The 18,798-nt window shown below is 52.9% G+C and overlaps 1 protein-coding gene across 4 annotated transcripts in view; it reads left to right on the top strand.

The window, feature by feature from the left end:
- Window positions 1-18,798, top strand: part of TSPAN4 (tetraspanin 4) — a 91,050-nt gene that overhangs the window by 56,505 nt on the left and 15,747 nt on the right. For all 4 annotated transcript variants that reach the window (XM_020979355.2, XM_020979356.2, XM_078148743.1 and 1 more), the window contains 2 exons: window positions 3,835-4,026; window positions 12,702-12,776. In XM_020979355.2, coding sequence (XP_020835014.1) covers window positions 3,835-4,026; window positions 12,702-12,776 — 267 coding nt within the window. The remainder of the gene's footprint in view (window positions 1-3,834; window positions 4,027-12,701; window positions 12,777-18,798) is intronic.

Below are 18,798 nucleotides of genomic sequence, written 5' to 3'. Positions count from 1 at the left end.
CAGGGCGGCTTCAGCCCCTGCTCTCTGGGACCCCTGGAGATTGGAAAGTCACTTCATGGTTTCTCTAGTCTAACTGTTCCCTGCGTGACCGCCCATCTCCCACTTCCAAGTCTTTGCACAGGCTGCCCCCATGCTTAGCATGCACTCCCTGCTCAGCTCTGCTTAGGAGGACCTCTAGTTTTCTTTAGCTCAGGCACCTTCTGACAGGAAGGCAGCTGGTGTCATAGTGGATAGAGAGCTGGACCCAGAGCCAGGAAGACTTGAGTTCAAATTCAGATTCAAGAAGGAGGGAGGGGTGTGGGGGGGAGAGAGACAGAGACAGACAGAGACAGAGGGAGGAGAGACAGAGACAGAGAGAGACAGACAGACAGAGAGAGACAGAGAGAGAGATAGAGACAGAGAGAAGGAGGGGGAGAGAGAGTGGGAGGAGAAAGAAGGAGGGAGGAAGGGAGGGAGAGAGAGAGACAGAGACAGCGAGATTCTCCCAGGCCCTTGCACTAGTTGACCTGTGTGGTCAGAGCCCTGCTAGGGGCACTGACTGATGTCAGTCTGGGATGACCCAGAAAGGACTGCCCATCCTGGAGGTTTTAAACCTTATCCGAGGACCTTGCAAAGGTCTGCCTCTGAGTGCACGAGGATGGGAATTCCTGGTGCTCCTTACCTTCGGACACCCTGATGTCTTGAGGCCTCTTGCACAAGGTCCTGAAGAGACCAAGAGAGCCTTTCTTGGCCTCGATAGCCATTCTGACTCAGAGGTCTCAGGGCCTTGGCCCAGATTATCCTGAAGGGGGATTGTTTGCAAACCATTTCCAGCAGGCATTTTGTTTCTGTGTTTCTTGGAGAGGGAGAGAGGGAGGATGGGAAGGAAGGAAAGAAGGAAAGCTGATTAAGACCAAAAACCTCTGAGATAGGACTGGGGAGAGAGGAGATGAGAATGTCTGGAGCATTCCAGAAAAAGGTGCCCAGGGAGGGGCCAGAGCCCAGATGCCCAGCCTTCTCCCTCTAGAGCACCAGGCTTAATAAAGGCAAACAGAAAGGAGTCATGCCTGGATGATTTTCTTGGTGAGCATCTTGCCCTGAGCTGGAAGGGTTGTTCCATTGGGGAGATTTGCAGCCCTTGGTATTACTGAATTAAGGTGCCTGCCTTACCTTTCCCTCTGCCCCCTGGGATATCTCTCTCACTGATTCCTTCTCCAACCTCCTCAGCCCTCCTCCCATCTCCCCCCCCCCCGCCCCCTTGCCCTCAGCAGATCTCCTCCTCTCCTCCAGGAGAAGGTGGAGCCAGCTCTCCCCCGGGGACGCCCTCATCAGCTGTCCCACATGGACCCCCTCACCAGCTCTCCCCAGGGACCCCCTCACCAGCTCACCCCCAGGGAACCCTCACCAGCTCTCCCATATGGACCCCCTCACCAGCTCTCCCATATGGATCCCCTCACCAGCTCTCCCCAGGGACCCCCTCACCAGCTCACCCCCAGGGAACCCTCACCAGCTCTCCCATATGGATCCCCTCACCAGCTCTCACCAGGGACCCCCTCACCAGCTCTCCCATCCTCTTCTCTCATCTTTGGTCTCCACCAGCACCTTCTCCTTTGCCCCCAGCATGCTCAGGTCTCTCCTTAAAGAGGCCTTCCCACCCTGGCTTCCTGGTCACGCTGCCTCAGGCGCAGTCAGCACACCAGGACCCATCAGCAGATATCTCGGTCCAATGCCTGGGCTACGTTAGCAGATTTTGCACGGTTGGCTGATTGATATCCTTTAACCCCTCACCTGGCCTCCAGTCTGACATCTCCAGGTGCCTGTTAGACATCGCGGGTTTCCCACAGACACTGGCACCAGCATCATCATTGCAGCAAGCATTTCTGGGAAGTACATGCTAGTATTATCCCATTTTACAGAGGAGGGAGCTGAGGCAAGCAGAAGTTAAGTGACTTGTCCAGGGTCACACACCCAGGGAGTGTCTGAGGCTAGACGTGAATTCAGGTCCTCAGGATGCCAGGTCTGGTGCTGCCCCTCTTCAGTGTTGCTTGACTCAGCTCTAGGGCACAAACTAGCAGCTGGAAAGCCAAAGTTCATGAACACAGCTCAGCCCTTGGCTGGGGGTCTCTGGGCCCCTCCAGCTCCCCTCCCCCCATCACTTTCTAGAGCGGGGGGGGGGGGGATGTGAGTGAGGCCCTGAAACCTCTTTCTCTTTTTTGTTGTTTTCTTAAATTGACTTTTGTAATAATGAGCAATTATGAAACTCAGTGAAGCCTTTCGTTCATTAAGGAAGATCGGGGGTGGGCTGGGGGAGGGGAAGAGAGAGCCTGGGAGCTCGGGGATCATTCTCCTGCACAAGGATCCTGGGGGCCTTCTTTCCGCTGGTGTCTCAAATGTGGGAATCGGCTGGGGCAGGCCAGTAGGGGCAGTGATGATCATCGTCCGGCAGAGACCGGCCAGGTAGGAGCCAGCAGCCTTGTTGAGAAGGTCGCTGGGGACGGGTTTGTGAGGCAGCCGCCTCGGCCTCGTCCCTAGGCCACGAAGAGATCAGTTCTGGCGTCTGAAACTCAGCCCGGGGCTCAGGGCTCTCGCCTGCTCCCTGAAAATACAAACATTTTAGCCGGGCCCCTTGCCACAGCTGCCCACAGAGCTTTACAAATCACGGTCAGGATGAATGCATTCTCCTTATCCAAGAAATAACCCTGGGAGGTTGTCAGGGCAAGGGCAGAACAGAGCAGAAATGATTCCCCCCATTTCAGATGTGGAGAAACTGAGTTTTGGAGGGGGAAGTGCCCCGCCTGGAGTCACACAATGAATCAGGTCTGCAGTGGGCTCTTCCTCCTCCTCCGGGGCGCCTCTCACTGTCCTAGCAGGTGTGTGAGGCTCTGGGGGGTGGGTGAGGAGCCCACCACCTGTGGCGCCTTTGGGCAGAGGCGACCTTCCCCAGGGGAGGGGAGCGCTGTCCGGGCAGGGTGGGGAGGGGGAAGGCGGGAAGAAGCCGGCCCTACAATCTGAAGCTGGCCCCCGCCCCGCCCTAGCGCTAGCTCACTGCTCAGGTGGCCTTGCGGTGCTCCCCACTCCATTTCCCCTTCCTCACCTGCACGATGGGGCTGGCTGGGGAAAAGCATTTTACCGAAGAGAGGCAGCTGCAGCTTTGTCCTCCTACATGTCTTTGCCCAGGAGCTGCTGCACGGAGTTTGGACCCTGTGTCCCCGTGCTCAGTGCAAAGGCAGGGGATGTGGAGTGATGCCCCAGAGGCCAGAGGGCCCAGCCTCGCTTCAGTCCTGTGGCGCAGGGCGCATGCCAGGAGGACGGGTTCTCGAACCAGGCCAGTGAGATGGCCACAGGGGCAGCGCGCTGCAGCGGCTGTGCACAGCAGGGGGGCAGGCAGGGAGAAGCTGGGCCTTCTTGAAGCTCCCACCAGAGTCGGGGGGGGGAGGGGAAGGGAGGGGACTCTAAAGCTCTGCCTCAGGTGATGTGGGAATGATATGGGGTGGGGCAGGAGGAAGGGTGTTGCGCTCTGCGGTCAGGATTCCTCAGGGGAGACCCTGGGGTGATCTCTTTTCTTCTTAGAGGAGGTGGCTGGGGCGAAGGAGGGGCAGCTGCTCGGCCAGCCTGGCTCCTGCCCCTCCTCCCCCAGCAGATTTGGGAGGTTTTCCCCGCCTTCGAGGCGGGGGAGGAGGGGCGGGGAGCCTCTTGCGAGAGTCCCAGCAGGTGGGAAGGTGCGGGAGAGGTCACGTCTGGGCTGGCCCCACTCCCCAGTGGGGGAAGCAGATGAGGGGGCCGTCAGAATTGGGCTGTGGGTTGGGGTCCGCACTCACGGCTTGACTCCTCTTCTCTCTCTTCTGCCGCCCCCAGCTTGGAGGATGCGGGATTCTCGGTGTGGGCATCTGGTTGGCTGTGACGCAGGGCAACTTCGCCACCCTCTCACCCTCCTTCCCTTCGCTCTCAGCGGCCAACCTGCTCATCGTCACGGGCACCTTCGTCATGGTCATAGGCTTTGTGGGGTGCATCGGAGCCATCAAAGAAAACAAATGTTTGCTTCTCAGTGTGAGTGTTGGGGATGGGGGGGGGAGAAGGGGGCGGTACTGGAGGATCCTGGAGTGACGGCCCAGGATTGGCTCAGGACGAGGGATCCGGGGAAGGAAGCATGGCCTGGGGTTGCAACAGAGAAAGCCCCTCCCCCCAGGCCACCACTGCCTAATTCATCCTTTCAATCCCCCTGTCTCCATGCTACCCAAGTCTGGGGGCCTGCAGGAAACCAGCCAGGGAGCTCCCCCTTTGCAGACCCTCCTCTGTGGCCTGCTTGCTTTGGGTGGCTTTTTGGGAAGCATGTTTACCGGGTGGAGGGGGTGGCTGGGAAGGAGGAGGGAGAAGGAAGAGGGAAGTGGGTGGGATGACCGGGGTGCTGGGGCAGGCACAGGGGGAAAGAGTCTACCTGGCCCGGCAGTGGTGCCTGGGAGCCTCCCAGGGTAGAGGGGTAGCTCTGAGAGTGGCTGGCACAGCCCAGGTAGCCCTCCACCCTGGAACAGGCTACGTCCTTTGCCTCCTTGGGCTCCTGGATTCTCCATGCCCCTGTCTTCTCCCCCAAACTCTGGAGAGGCTTAGGCACAGTCAGATTGTGTCCAGGGGAGACAGGGCTGGCTATGGACTCAGGGGGACTGTGAGACCCTCCCCTCTGCTCCTCATTCCCTGGGGGATACGGAGTGGTCTTTGCTGCTCTGGGGCTCGGCGTCTCTGTAGCCCAGCCCTCCGTGGTTCCACACAACCAGATGCCTCTTGGCAGAAGGGCCTGCCTGGCCTGTGAACTGCTTGTCCCTGAGTGTGGATGGGGAGGCTGAGAGAGAGGCCTCCTCCTGGAGCCTGGGCACAAGAAAGCTGCCCTTTCTGCTTTCTTTCATGGCATCCTTGCCCCCAGCTTGGCTGGGGCCACTCGAGCCCAGCTGGGGCAACCTGGCCAAGTTGGCATTTGGAAGATCCTTCCTTGGCCCTCAGGCTGCGGGGCCATCTGCCGGCTTCAGGGAGGTAGGTGGTGCCCAGAAGGGCTCTGGCATCTCCATCCCTCCGCCCATCATGGTCAGAGGCAGCTGACCGTGGCAGCACACCCCTCTGCCCCATCGCCAACTATGAGGCCTGGATCGGCGGAGGCATGTTGTGAACCTTGTTTTAAGGAACCAGCCGAGGGGCTGATCTGGGCTTCCGGCCCACATCAGGAGCAGACAGGCTGAGGGCCCACTCCAGACTGTGGGCCCCCACCTCCTGCCAGATGCACGAATCTCTCCTACAATATAGCTGACAAATGATGGCCCCACCACCACTTGAATACCACCAATGATGAGAGGCTCACTACCTTATGAAGCAGTCCATTTCCTTGTTAGAGAGCGCTCATTGTCTGAAAGGCTGAGAAAGGGGACAGAGAGAGCTTGTCACTTTGTGGTCATGGGGACCATGAGTCTACCGCTTCCTAAAGAGAGCTATGGAAAGAGGAAGATCGGTAGAGATGGGGATGTGTGTTTTCCTCTTTTCATGAAACATTAATCACAGATAATTTAAAAAGTAAGTGTTTCTTTGGTAATGTTCTTCTTACCTATTAATATATCAAGCCGAGAGGCCTTTCGGGAATCATGCACAGGAAGCTTTTTATGAGGCCAGTCCATCTATTAAATTACAGTGTTTTAAAGTGGGGAAAAATTCAGTTGCTTTTGTTTTTTTCTGAAAGAGGTACTGCCAGGCAGGGAGCGAGCAGATTGTGCAGGAAGTGGCTGGGATCCTGGGCCTGGCCCTCAGGCATCAGAGGAGCATCCGTTTCAAGCTGGGGGGACATTTAAGGCCATGGAGTCCAGCCCTGTTGTTTTACAGATGGGGGAACTGAGGCAGAATGAGATGAGGTGATACAGCTAACCAGGGCCTGAGGCAGGATCTGAACCCAAGTCTTCCTGGCTCCTTGCTTCTCAAAGGGCTGCTGAGAAAGCAAGAAGGAGATCCAGGGGAGGGCCTGTCTTAACCTTAACCTATCAGGACACCTCTCCTTTCCTCTCTGGGAGCCTCTACTGTCCCCAGGAATGTGCCCATTCCTCCAGACTCACGGTACTGCCCAGGGCAGGCTGGAGGATGTGTTCAGGGAAGCCCTCCGGCATGTGGGCTGCCGGGCCCTTTCAGGGCTGCTCTCCACCTTTGGTGTCCACCTGATCCACTGACTCTCACCAGGGGCTCCAAGAAGCTGTGGCATGTACAGGGGCCACACCACAGTAAGCCAGTTCAGCAGATGGGCTAAGCCAGATTGAGGGTAACTGAGGGGTCTCAAACCCATCAGTGAGTTAGGGGGGTGTCTGCCCCAAGCATGTGAAGACCTCCCCTGGCGGAACAGGTGGATGAGAACAATTTGTTCCAACGGCCATGAAGGTGGCTGAAGCAGGTGCTGTGAGCGCCTGGACGCTGGTCAGACGTTGAAGATGCTGAGGTCGTCTACTGCATCCTGAGCCATTGCCAACATCCTCACTGTCCTGCCACTGGACTGCGATGACTCTGGAGGAGACAGTGAGGCCAACTTTGTGCAGCTGTTAAATCCAGTCTGCGCGTGAATCAAGACACCTCCCACACTGTTTGACCATTTTTACCTAGCTCTGAGTCCTGTGGCCACAGGCAAGTGACGAAGCAGCAGGTGCAGATGCGCTGGGAGCTGCACACAGGCGGCCCAGGCCTAGGGTCTCCTCACTGGAAGCAGCTGTGGGATTTGGCAGCCCTCTAGGTGTTTGAGCAGCCTTTTAAGGATCGCACAGCTCACCTCCTGATGTGAGGAAGGGGCTAGAAAAGGTGCCCTAAAAATTATCTGTTACTCAACCCTGGCCTGATTTACTGGCAGACGGGGATCCCACGCTGTTGTATCCCCCTCTCTCTCTTCTCTCTCTCTCTCTCTCTCTCTCTCTCTCTCTCTCACACACACACAAAACTTTAGCAAAGATGATTCCCCTCACCATTGGTACATGGAATGTGTGCACACTTATGGACAGCATGAAAACCAGTAGATCTGAAAGATGAACAGCTCTTGTTGAGAGAGAACTCAGCAGGCATCACATCCAGATAGCATCCCTGAGAGAAATGAGGCTGGCCAAGGAAGGCCAGCTTAGTGAAGTTGGAGCTGGATGGACAATTTTCTGGAGTAGCTGCAGTGAAGGGGAGGGCTGTGAAGCTGGTGTAGGTTTTGCAATCAAAACTAACCTGGTCAATAAGCTTGTATGCCTTCCAAAAAGAGGGAACAACAGGCCATGACAATGAGATTGCCACTTGCAGGGAAATGTCACGCCACCATCATGGCCTGTGCTCCCACCATGGAGAATTCTGATGAGGTCAAAGAAAAATTTTATGAAGGTCTAGAGACCCTTATCATCAATGGGCCCAAAGAGGACAACCTTCTAATTCTGGGTGACTTTCATGCCAGAGTAGGCTCAGACTGCCAGACTTGGCAGGGAGTCCTAGGGAGGAATGGAGTTGGAAACAGCAACAGCAGTGGTCACTACTAAAGACTTGGGCATCTCATGACCTTCTCATCACCAACACTGTCTGCCATTTACCTGAATGCAATAAGACTTCGTGGATGCACCCTCGAAGCAAACATTGGCGTTTAATAGACCATGCTATTGTAAGGAGAAGAGACAGACAGGATGTGAGAGTGAAGGTACTGTGTGGCACAGAGTGCTGGACTGATCAGGGACTTATCCTCCAAGCTAAATATTCACATTCAACAAAAGCGGTGGCCCCAAGGCAAAAGGACTACCAGAAGAATTAATGTCACAGATTAGAGTGCTTCTCTGAGTGGGAACAGTTTGCTGCTAACTTGGAGGGAAAGCTGAGCCAGCATAGGGTTGGCAACAGTGGAGCAGAAAAGGCGTGGGCAGCCTTCGGAGTTTTGGTGTGCAGCGCTGCATTTTCTCACGTGGGTCAGAATAGTCACAAACATTAAGGCTGGTTTGATGAAAATGATGGGGAAATTCAGAAGCTGCTAAATGAAAGACGAGAACTCCACAGGGTTTACCAGCAGGACATTTCATCTGTCTCTAAGAAGGCAGCATTTAATTCCGTCAAAAGTAAAGTACAAGCAAAAGAGAGATGCAGGCTGCTTGGCTCAGTAAGAAGGCAGATGAAATTCAGTTTTATGCAGACAGTAACAATACGTGGTGCTTTTTGGGCCATTTATGAGCCAGACCTTTGGTGCATCTCAACTACTCAGCCTGATGGAGCCACGTGATAAAGACATGATCCTGAGAGATGGGCTGAATACTTCTATAGTGTTCTCAATAGACTGTCATCAATCAATGCTGAAGCCACTGACTGTATACCTCAAGTTGACATCAATCCCTCCCTGGCTGAAATATTTAATGCCGTTAGGCTCCTTTTGTGTGGCAAAGTGCTTGGTGCTGAGTCTATTCCAGCTGAGATTTGCAAGGCAAGGGCTCCATTGCTTATACAAAAGGTGACTGAAATCTTCTGGGTTATATGGCAAGAGGAGGTTATCCCCCAAGAGTTCAAGGACGCCTCCATTGTCCATCTCTGTAAAGGTAAAGGAAATAGATTGTCCTGTGACAATCACAGAAGGGTCTTTTTCTCTTAGTCATTGCTGGCAAGATTCTTGCCAGAGTCCTCCTTAAAAGACTGATGCTATGGGCAGCTAGGTGGCACAGTGGATAGAGCACCAGCCCTGGAGTCAGGAGAATCTGAGTTCAAATCTGGTCTCAGACACATGATGTGTGTGTCTGGGCAAGTCACTTAACCCCAATAGCCTCATCAAAACAAAACAAAACAAAACAAAAAACAAAAGAAAAGACTGATCCTCCACCTCAAAGATGGTCATTTACTTGAGAGCCAGTGTGGCTTCAGAAAGGTCTAAGGAATGCTCGATATGGTGTTTGCTGCCCGACAACTCCAGGAGAAATGCCAGGAGCACAACAGAGGTCCGCACACAATGTTTGTAGATCTAACCAAGGGCTTTGACACTCTCAGTCATGAGAGCTTATGGAAAATTATGTCAACATTTGGTTGCCCAGAGAAGTTCATCAGCATTGTACATCAGTTCCATGACAGCACACTTGCCTGAGTTCTGGATAATGGACGACACTCTCCCACTTTCCCAGTCACCAATGGAGTGAAGCAGGGCTGTGTGCCTGCTCCTATGCTTTTTAGCAGGATGTTTTCAGCCATGTTGTCAGATGCCTTCAATGAGGATGAACATGGCATCAAGGTCAGCTACTGCACTGATGGTAAATTCTTCAACCTGAAAAGGCTACGAGCCAAGACCAAAATGGAGGGAGAGTTGGTGCATGGTTTTCTGTTTGCAGATGGCTGTGCCCTCAATGCAGCCTCTGAAGCTGGGATGCAACAAAGTATGGATTGATTCTCTGCGGCTTGTGCTAATTTTGGCCTGACAATTAACACCAAGAAAACACAGGTGCTCCACCAGCCGGCATAACACCCTCCATCCTATGTGGAACCATTGATTATAGCAAATGGAGAAATGTTGAATGCTGTGGATGAGTTCACTTACCTTGGGAGTGTCGTTTCCAGGGATTACACATAGATGATGAGGTTGATACACACATTGCCAGAGCTAGCTCAGGTTTGGGAGGCTCCTGAGGAAAGTGTGGAAGAGAAGAGGTATTAGACTGACTATCAGACTGAAGGTCTACAGAGCTGTTGTGCTGACCTCCTTGTTGTATGCCTGTGAAACCTGGACAGTCTACCAGTGCCATGCCAGGAGATGGAATCACTTCCATTTGAATTGTCTTAGGAAGATTCTGAAGATCCCCTGGCAGGATAAAATACCAGACACTGAGGTCTTTTCTCAAGCTAAACTGCCAAGCATTCAAACTCTACTGCAGAGGGTGTATCTTCAATGGGCTGGCCGTGTTGTTTGAATTCCAAACGTGCGCTTGCCAAAAAGACTATTTTGTGGAGAACTCACACAAGGCAGGCACTCACATGGTGATCAGAAGAATCGATACAAGGACACTCTCAAGGTCTTTCTTAAGAACTTTGGAATTGATTGTAAGACATGCGAGATGCTGGCACAGGCCCCCCCAGCATGGTGTGCCCTCGTCAGAGAAGGCACGTGCTCTGTGAGCAAAGCAGAACTGAAGCAGCTCCAAAGAAACTTGAGATGTGCAAATTTAGAGAGTCCCTCCCCAAACGTTCACATCTACTATTTGTGCCCGACCTGTGGCAGAGCATTCGAAGCTCCTATTGGTCCGATCTGCTAGTTGAACTCACTGTAACTTAACTCTAGCCTAGTGATGCCATTTTGGTCCTCTTCAAAAACAAAGGATGAGGATGCACTGGCCAGGGCAGAGGAAAGGACAGGATCACCTCTAGTGACTGCACCCTACCAAGATATAGCCACCCTTCCAGATGCATAGTACCCCAAATAGGCACCCCCAGTCCTATAAGAAGAAAGACTTGGGGTCAGTTGAGAATTGGTCCTTCACCATCTGCTTAACTCACATTGCCAGGGGAGAGTGAGGTTTGGTTTCCTCCTCCCTTTTGTGTCATGTTCCCTTGTTCTTTCTTGGAATTTGAGGTGGCCTCAAGACTCCCCAGCTGGAACTCTCCATCTTTGCACCTCTGCTGTGCCTTCCTCTGTCTCCACGTCTCCAGCCTCTTTAGCCAGAGTGTGAGGCCAATGAAGTCGAGCAGGTGTGAGCCATCAGTCACCACTCAGGCATCCCTGGGATGCACAGCAAGTTCATTCCTTGTCCGAGGCTGCACCAGGTTCTGGAGGCAGGCAGTGGAGAGGACCCAGGTTCATTCCTGGCTCCTTACCACTCAGAAGACCTTAATTTATTGTTGTACCCTGCATACTAATGGTAGAGGTTCAGGGGCTGTGATTGGGCGGGTTGGTGCCCGCTCCCCCTGCTACTTGGCCCCTGCCTTCCTGGCCTCAGGAGGGAGGCTGTTTGGGGGCCACAGTGTCTGGAAGCTCGTCTTTTCCTTTTTTATTGAGTTCTCTCTTCATGCCTGCTCCAAAGCTCATGAATCATCATTATTCTGGTTGTGGCGGCTACAGGGGCTGGCCCAGATCCCTGTTATTTATAGTCTTGGCTCAGGGCAGGAGTTGGGTGGGCTGGCCAGAGCTCAAGGCCAGAGAGGAGCCAGAACAGGGCTGATGGGAGGGCTCAGGGGTTCATCCGGGCCTTAGAGAATGCAGCCGCCATAATATCCTCAAGGAACAGTTCAGTGGTGTCTGGAAGTGGACAAAACACTTGGGGCGGCTTGGCTTATTTGGGATGCCTGCCCTGCAGGTAAGCGAAGTGGGAGCCCCCCCTCCAGCCAGTGTACTCAGAGAGTTGGAGGGGCCCTTCAGAAGTCATCTGGTACAGTCCCCTGCCCTTGGGCAGGCCCATGGCAGAATCAGTCCTGGCTGGCTGAGCTACAGATGTTCCGGTTATGTATAGAGTACCTGGTCGTACTGGTCAGAGCTGGAGCCTGAGGCCAAGCTCCCCCCTGGTTCTCCCTCTCCCCTCCCCTTCCTTCCCTCCTTCCCTCCCCTTCCCCTCCCCCTCCCCTCCCTTCTCTCTTCCTCTCTCCCCTTCCTTCTGCCCCTCCTCCCTCTCCCCTTCCCTGTCACCCCTTCCCCTCCCTCTATCCTTCCTCCTCTTTCTCTCCCTCCCTCCTCTCTTCCCCTCCCCCTTCCCTGTCGCCCCTTCCCCCTCTTTTTCTCCCCCCCTTCCCCTCCCTCTCCCCCTCCCTCTCCTCCTCTGGGCACTGAGGTGTGAGGAGAGCAGAATTGTACTGCTGGGAAATCGTCTTTCCTTTGTTGGCATCTTTGGCCCTGTTATTTTATCCTGGAAATTTGCATGTTCAAAGGTTCTGCTTCTCATCAGCCACAGCAGCCGCCTCAGCCCCTCTGAATCACTCGGATTTCAGAGTTTTGCTTTGGAGGGGTGGAGGGAGAGGCTGCAGCCCCCTCGGTGCTGTGGACCTGCTGCAATCCGCGCAGCAGAGAAAGGCGTGGTGCCTCCTCAGGTCGGGAGGGCCATTAATCATGGAAGACTGCACAGAGGAGGTGGCATCTGAGGGAGTTGGCTTGGGGGGTGCGGGACAGGGAGGACAAAAACGTGGGTGTCTGGCAGGAAGGAGAACCCCATGCTTTGAATTCTCAGCCAACCCCCTTCTTTTGTTATTTAAGGAATGAAAAACCCATGATGAGGAAATCAAGGAACTGTCCAAAAGACAAGGGCTGCCCCCACAACATGTTGTGCCCCTGCCACCCCCACTGCCTGTGTTCCACCCACAAGCCTCAGCCCCTTTTCTGCCTAGCCAGCCCTTGTGGGGCTGGGAGGCCCGGGACCAACGTCTTTGCTCTGGCCTCTTTCTTTCCTTCTGTCCATCCCTCTGTTGCTCGTTATGTGTTACGTCCAAAGCCCTTGGGCTCACACACCGCGCGCACACACACACAGACACACACAGATAGACACAGATAGACACAGATAGACACACACACACACACAAGACACACATACACATACACACACACACACACACACACACACACACACGGGGAGAAGGACTTGTTCAAGGTCACACCATGAGTTTGTGACTAGGCTGGACCAGAGCCCAGGGCTCTGTCCTGTCTCACTGGGGCAGGCAGGGCAGCCTCTCTCTCAGCTGGGGTGCTGGCTGGGTCAGGTGGCTGGGCTCCTGCTGTCTCTGAGGGTACACCTTCCTCTCTTCCTCAGTTCTTCATCATGCTGTTAATTGTGTTCCTGCTGGAGCTCATGGTAGCCATCCTCTTCTTCGTCTACACAGACCAGGTAAGTGGCTGCTGCCAGCATTTGCCTTCTCTGTGTCCCTTGCCCCTCACCCTCAGGCCCCCCTCCCAGAGTGCCAGGCTTGGGCCCCTCTGCATCCCAAGTTACTGGTATGCACTTGTGACTGGGCGGTAAAGTGGGTGGGTGTGACTGCAGGACACACAGGGTGAGGAACTGTCCTTTGGGAGAGTTAGTGCCCACAGCATTCCTGCAGAGCATAGCATTTAGAGCAGCCCTGGCATGGCGCAGCACTGAGGGGAGGGCTCACAGCAGAGGTGGGGGATGAGTGAGTGATCGATCATTGTGCAGGATGTGTGTGTGTGTGTGTGTGTGTGTGAATGTATACATGTGTGTATATGTGTGTGTGCATGAGTGTATATGTGTGTGAGTGTGTATTTGTGAAAGGGGTTGCCTCAGGAGGCTGTCAGCCAGTCACATCAAGCACTCATTAAAGCAGAAAGAAGCCAAAACAGAGCCCTTCCCTCAAGGAGCTTGCATTCTATCAAGCATGGACATTTATAGAAGTATCTACTTGCTTGTTGACATATAAAATATATACATGATAAATGCCCAAGTGTAAGATAGTCTTTGGGAGGAGGCACTGGCAGCTGGGTTGGGATCAGGACAGGCTTTGCGGAGAAGGCGTTACTTAATCTGAGCCTCGAAGGAAGCAAAGGATTCTAGGAGATAGAGGTGAGGAGGGAGGGCATTCCAGGTGTGGGGCCCTGCCTGTGCAAAGGTCTGGAGGTGGGAGGCTGAAGGCAGTATATAAGGAACGGCCAAAAGGGTAGTGAAGCTGGAGTGTAGACTGTAGGAAAAGCTGCAAAGCTAGGATGGGCTGAATGGTGGGAAGAGACAAAAGCCAAATGGAGGGGCTAGATTGGATTCTGGAGGAAGTTGATTGAGTAAGGGAGTGATGTGGTCAGACCTGGCTTTGGGAAATCAGGATATTGTGGCATCTGCACGGAGACTGGGCTGTGGGGTGGGGAGAGCTGAGGCAGATGGTAGCAATGGACACCAGAGTTCCAGGAGTGACTGTGAGTGGAGAGAAGGGAATGGGTGTGAGAGGCTTGGGAGGGCAGAAATGACAACACTGGCCCGGGGCGTGTGTGGAGGGAGTGGGGGAGGGCCAGCCTGGGAGAGTGGGAGGAGGGGGTGCTTTTGGCCACCATCCTTGGGAAGTTTGGGGCAGAGGATGAGTCCGGTTTGGATGGGTCAAGTTTGAGATGTCTGGTAGACTTCCAGGAGGAGATGTCTGAGAAGCACGTGGCAGTCAGCAGAAAGGTCAGGGCTGGAGAAATAGATCCGGAGTCCTCTGCACAGAGATGACCACTGGATGGATGGGAGCTGATGAAGAGACAGGAGCAATAATTAAGTGCCTACTGTGTGCCGGGCACTGTGCTTAGCACTTTACACTTATCATCTCATCTGGACTCATAACAACTCTGATGATTGTCGCTATTATTATCCTTGCTTTTCAGTTGAGAAAATTGAGACTAAGTGACTTGCCCAGGGTTACCCAGTAGTAAGTGTCTGAGGCTGGATTTGAACTCGGGGCTTCCTGACTCCAGGCCTAGTGCCCTGGGCACCATGGCACCTCCTGGCTGTCTCTGGGGGGTGAGATCACCACATGGAGAGTGGTATAGACAAGGACCGAGCCTTGGGGGACACATGGATGAAGATCCAGCCGAGGAGACTGAGGGCTGGTGAGATGGATTGGAGGGGATGCTGGAAGAGGCTGACAACTGGGTGTCTGCCTCACTTCAGTCAGTTCACTCCAAGTAAAGACGTCCCCCGTGATGTCATTGGTCCTCGTAAAATGAAAGATGAGCAGCAGCAGAGGGAGGCCCCCCCCCATCCTCCAGGCCCCAGGTGTCATCCTGGACTCCCCCCCCCCCCAGGTACAGGCTATTACCCAGGCTGGTGATGTCTATCTAAGCCCCCTCCTCTCCTCTTACCCCACCACGCCCTGGGGCGGACCCTCACCCCCTCTTGTCCTAAAGCACAGATTCAGTCCTCTCTCCTCCCTCCCCCCCACATCCAAATGAGCTCCAGTGTCTTCCTGTCACCACAAGGATCAAATGTAAAGTTCTCTGGCATGCAGAGCCCCTCTTGCTGCACACCAGCTCCTCTGGCCTTTGCAGGGATGTCTGCTCCCATGCCTAGAGTGTGCTGCCCCCTCCCCTCTGCCTCATAGAGTCCCCAAGAGTTTCCTTCATGGCTCAGCTTCAATGCCACCTTCTCTGCAGACTAATTATGAGTCCCATCCCTCACCCCTCCACTGACTGTGGGTGTTCTGTGAATCTGTGTATAGGCTTATAGGGTTAGAGCTGGGTGGGGCTGTAGATCCCTCTGGGTCCAACCTTCTCCTTTTACAGATGAGGAAACTGAGACTGTCAGAGGCAAAGTGACTTGTCCAGGGTCACACAGCCAATAAGAATCTGAGATAGGCTTCAAGCCTGGGTCTTTCTGACTCCAAGTTCAATGTTCTGTCTGCTCCAGCCCTCAGCCTTTCATGTTGTTGTGTGCAACATGAGCACAGATTGTTTCATTCTTGTCTTTTAGGCTCCCAGCGTTTGCTATGGTCCCTTGCATGTAGTAAGGACTTCATCAATTTTTTAAAAATTCATTCATTCATGAAAAATTGGAGCTCAGGATAGAAGTGAGGGCTGAATGTGCAGATACAGGAATCGTCTGCGCTGAAACGCTGATTAAATGCCAGGAAGCTGGTGAGATTGCTGAGAGCGGGCATAGAGGGAGAAGGGTCCCAGAGAGTCTTGGAGAAATCCGGTAGCTAATGTTGGGGAGATGAATGGTGATCCAGATCAGGAGACAGAGGAGGAGTGGTCAGGCAGGCAGGAGCAGAATCAGCGGAGGTCAGCATTACCGCCTAGAGGAAGCAGACAGCACCTAGTAGGGGAGGGTGGCCAGCAAAGAGCTCTCAGGAGCTGTCCGTGCTGCGAGGTTCTGATCTGAGAACCCACAGGCACCAGTCAGGACTGGGTGACTGCCATCCAGTGAACAGGCTGGGGGAGGCAGGAAGGTTGTAGTTAAACTGAGTTCTTTTCTCCAGAATCATTCTGGACCAAAGAAAAGCACCAGAGAAAATAAGCTATGCAAAATGAGAAGGGAAGTTGTGTGGAAATAACTCAGAATGCTATTTCTCTTGCTTTCTGAGTTTCCATTGGTGTGTGCATGTAATCAGATTCCCAGAGGCACGTGCTGTTTCCTGCCTGTGAGACCATCTTTTCTAGGGATGGGCTGATTGTTCTGGCATGGGGCTGGTGTCTGAGGCTGCTTGCTGCCTACAACTGAAGCCCCTCGAACCCTGCCCTGTGTCCCCAGCTCCCCCCTCCCTCAGCACCCTGCCCTTCCCAGCCTGGCCTGGCCAGATGAGACCCCAGGGGTAGGGGAGGCAAAACCCAAATCCAGCCTGATGGAATGTCTGGGAAGAAAGCAGAGGCAGGAAGGTCTGCTAATCATCAGTATATTGACTTTCAGAAAAACTGTGCCTATCTAGTGGATCAGCTGGGTGCAGTGGAGGGTGCATTTGGGATGGATGGCTTGTCTTCACCCTGCCGGGACCCATGGCCTACTGCTCCTCACACCAGTGGTTCCTAAGCACCTGCCCAGCTGGGAAGGGTTGTCCTTTCTCTGTCTCCCAGCTGTGCCTGGGGCCAGAGGAGGCTTAAGCCCCACAGGCTTCTAAAAGGGCCTGGCTGTGAGGACTAGAAGGCTGAGGAGGCCTGGAGCCTCTGCTCCCCTCGCCCATCCACAGAGAAGGCTAGCTTCCCTTACTGTCACCACAGCAAAAAGGGAGTGGTGCATCCTTTCCATTTCACAGATGAAAAAGCTGAGGCCCACAGAAATGAAGTGAGTTGTACGGCCATGTAGCAAGCCCAGGCTAGCCCCAGTTCACAGGATCACAGACTCTCAGATTGGCGGAATGACTGCCTCTTGCTAAATGGGTCCCCCTGCCTTAGCAAAGCTGGCCTTGCTCCTCCAGGGAGGAGGGACCTCCAGGGGCAGCTGAGGCCTTCCTGGGTTAGCCCTTAAGGTTAGGAGTGTTTGCTGAACACTCAGCCTGAACCTACTCTTCTCACCTGGTTTCCCTCTTTGGGGCCAAGTGGAACCTAGCTTCTCCACAGGCAGAGCCATCCTGCCTCTTCTGCCCCCAGTGGGCATAAAAGACCTCCAGAATGGCAGTTAAGCACGTTCTAGCTGTCTCTGCCTCCTTCCCAGGTGAATGAGGTCTCGGTTAAAATCTGGGAGTCAGGAGGTGGGGAACTGGCCCAGGCTGGGTAAGTGAGAACAGGCCAGGGCAGGGAAAGGGCCCACCAGGGGCTGTGGGCCCCCTGTTCTGTGCCCTGGGCACACTGTCTGAGGCCCTGCACCCAGGTCTGGGCTCTGAACAAAGCTGGATGTGAGCATACGTTGAATAGGGCTAGGCTTGGTGTCATGTTTAAAAAAAAAATATATATATATATAGTACCTACTATGTGCCAGGAGCTGTACTAAGTGCTGGGGATACAAAGAAAGGCAGAAGGCAGTCCCTGCCTTCAGGGAGCTCACAGTCTAACATGGAGACAAGGTGCAAACACCTAGGTACAAATAAACTATAGGCAGGATGAATCAGAGGTGATCAACAGAGATTAGTGTTATTATGAAAGAGATGAGAAAAGGCTTCCTGTAGGAAGTGGGATTTCAGTGTCCTTCAGTTGAAGGAAGCCAGGAGGCAGAGAGAAAGAATTCCAGGCATGAGAGACATGCCCAAGGTTAGGAGATGGAGTATCTTGTTTAAGGAGAAGCCAGGAGGGTCATAGAGTGTGGGGGTTGGGTGGGGGGCAGTGTAAGGTGGAAGAAGGCTGGAAAGGTAGGAGGGGTCACTCCAGGAGACTTAGGTTTGAATACCATCTCAGATGCCTACTAGCTATGCAACAGTTCCCTTCTCTGAGCCTCACTCTCCTCATCTGCAAAATGGGGCTAGTGATACTACTTCCCGAGGCATCAGACGACCGTGATTATAGATCTTGTGGCCCCTGCATTAACATCAAGTCCAAATGTCAGGAAGGAGCTGGAAGGATGAGCAAACAAGAAAGAACTGGACCATAAAGAACTGCTGAAGTGACAGGGATGCTCAAGACACAAACCCAGAAGAGAATGACTCAAAACCATTGTTAGACAAAGCCTCAAGAAAAATGCAAATTGAACACAAACCCAACAAGAAAGCCTAGAAGAGCTAAAGAGAGAGATGTTTAGAAAGAGCAAAGAACAAAAAAAGATTTTAAAAACCAAACGAGAGCTATAGAGGGAAGATATGAAAAGAGGATTAACACCTTGGGAAAAGTACAACCTCAGTGAAGAATATAACTCCTTAAAAATTAGAATTGGCCAAGTGGAAGCTAATGAATGCATGAGACATCCAGAAGCAATAAATCAAAGTCAAAAATCTGAAAAGAAAAACTAGAAGAAAATGTGAAATGTTTCGCAGGAAAAGTAACTGACCTGGAAAACAAACTGAGGAAAGATAATTTAAGAATCATTGGACTACCTGAAAGCCACGACCAAAAAAAGAGCCTGGACATCACATTTCAAGAAATCTTAAAAGAAAACTGCCCAGATCTTTTATAAGCAGGGGGCAAAGTAGAAATTGGAAGAAACTTCCAAATGAAAACTCCCAGAAATATTATAGCCAAATTCCAGAGCTCCAAGGTCAATGAGAAAATACTGCAAGCAGCCAGAAGGAAATAATTCAGATATCACAGAGCCTCAGCCAGGATCATACAAGATTCAGCAGCCACCAAATGAAGAAGTGAAGAGGCTGGAAAATAATATTCTAGAAGGCAAAGGATGTGAGCTTGCAGCCAAGAATAAGCTAACCATCAAAAACTCCGTATAACCTTACCAGGAGAAAAATAGACACTCAATGAGAGAGAAGACTTCCAACCATTCCTTATGAAAAGCCAGAGCTGAACAGAAAATCTGGTCTTCAAATGAAAGATGCAAGAGAACCAGAACAAGGTAA

Source organism: Phascolarctos cinereus, unplaced genomic scaffold (assembly GCF_003287225.1).
Source record: "Phascolarctos cinereus isolate Bilbo 61053 unplaced genomic scaffold, phaCin_HiC Scaffold_9;HRSCAF=440, whole genome shotgun sequence".
In the NCBI taxonomy this organism is placed as follows: Eukaryota; Metazoa; Chordata; class Mammalia; order Diprotodontia; family Phascolarctidae; genus Phascolarctos; species Phascolarctos cinereus.
The sequence above is the reverse complement of the archived record's forward strand: the minus strand, read 5'-3'. Positions and strand labels throughout refer to the sequence as shown.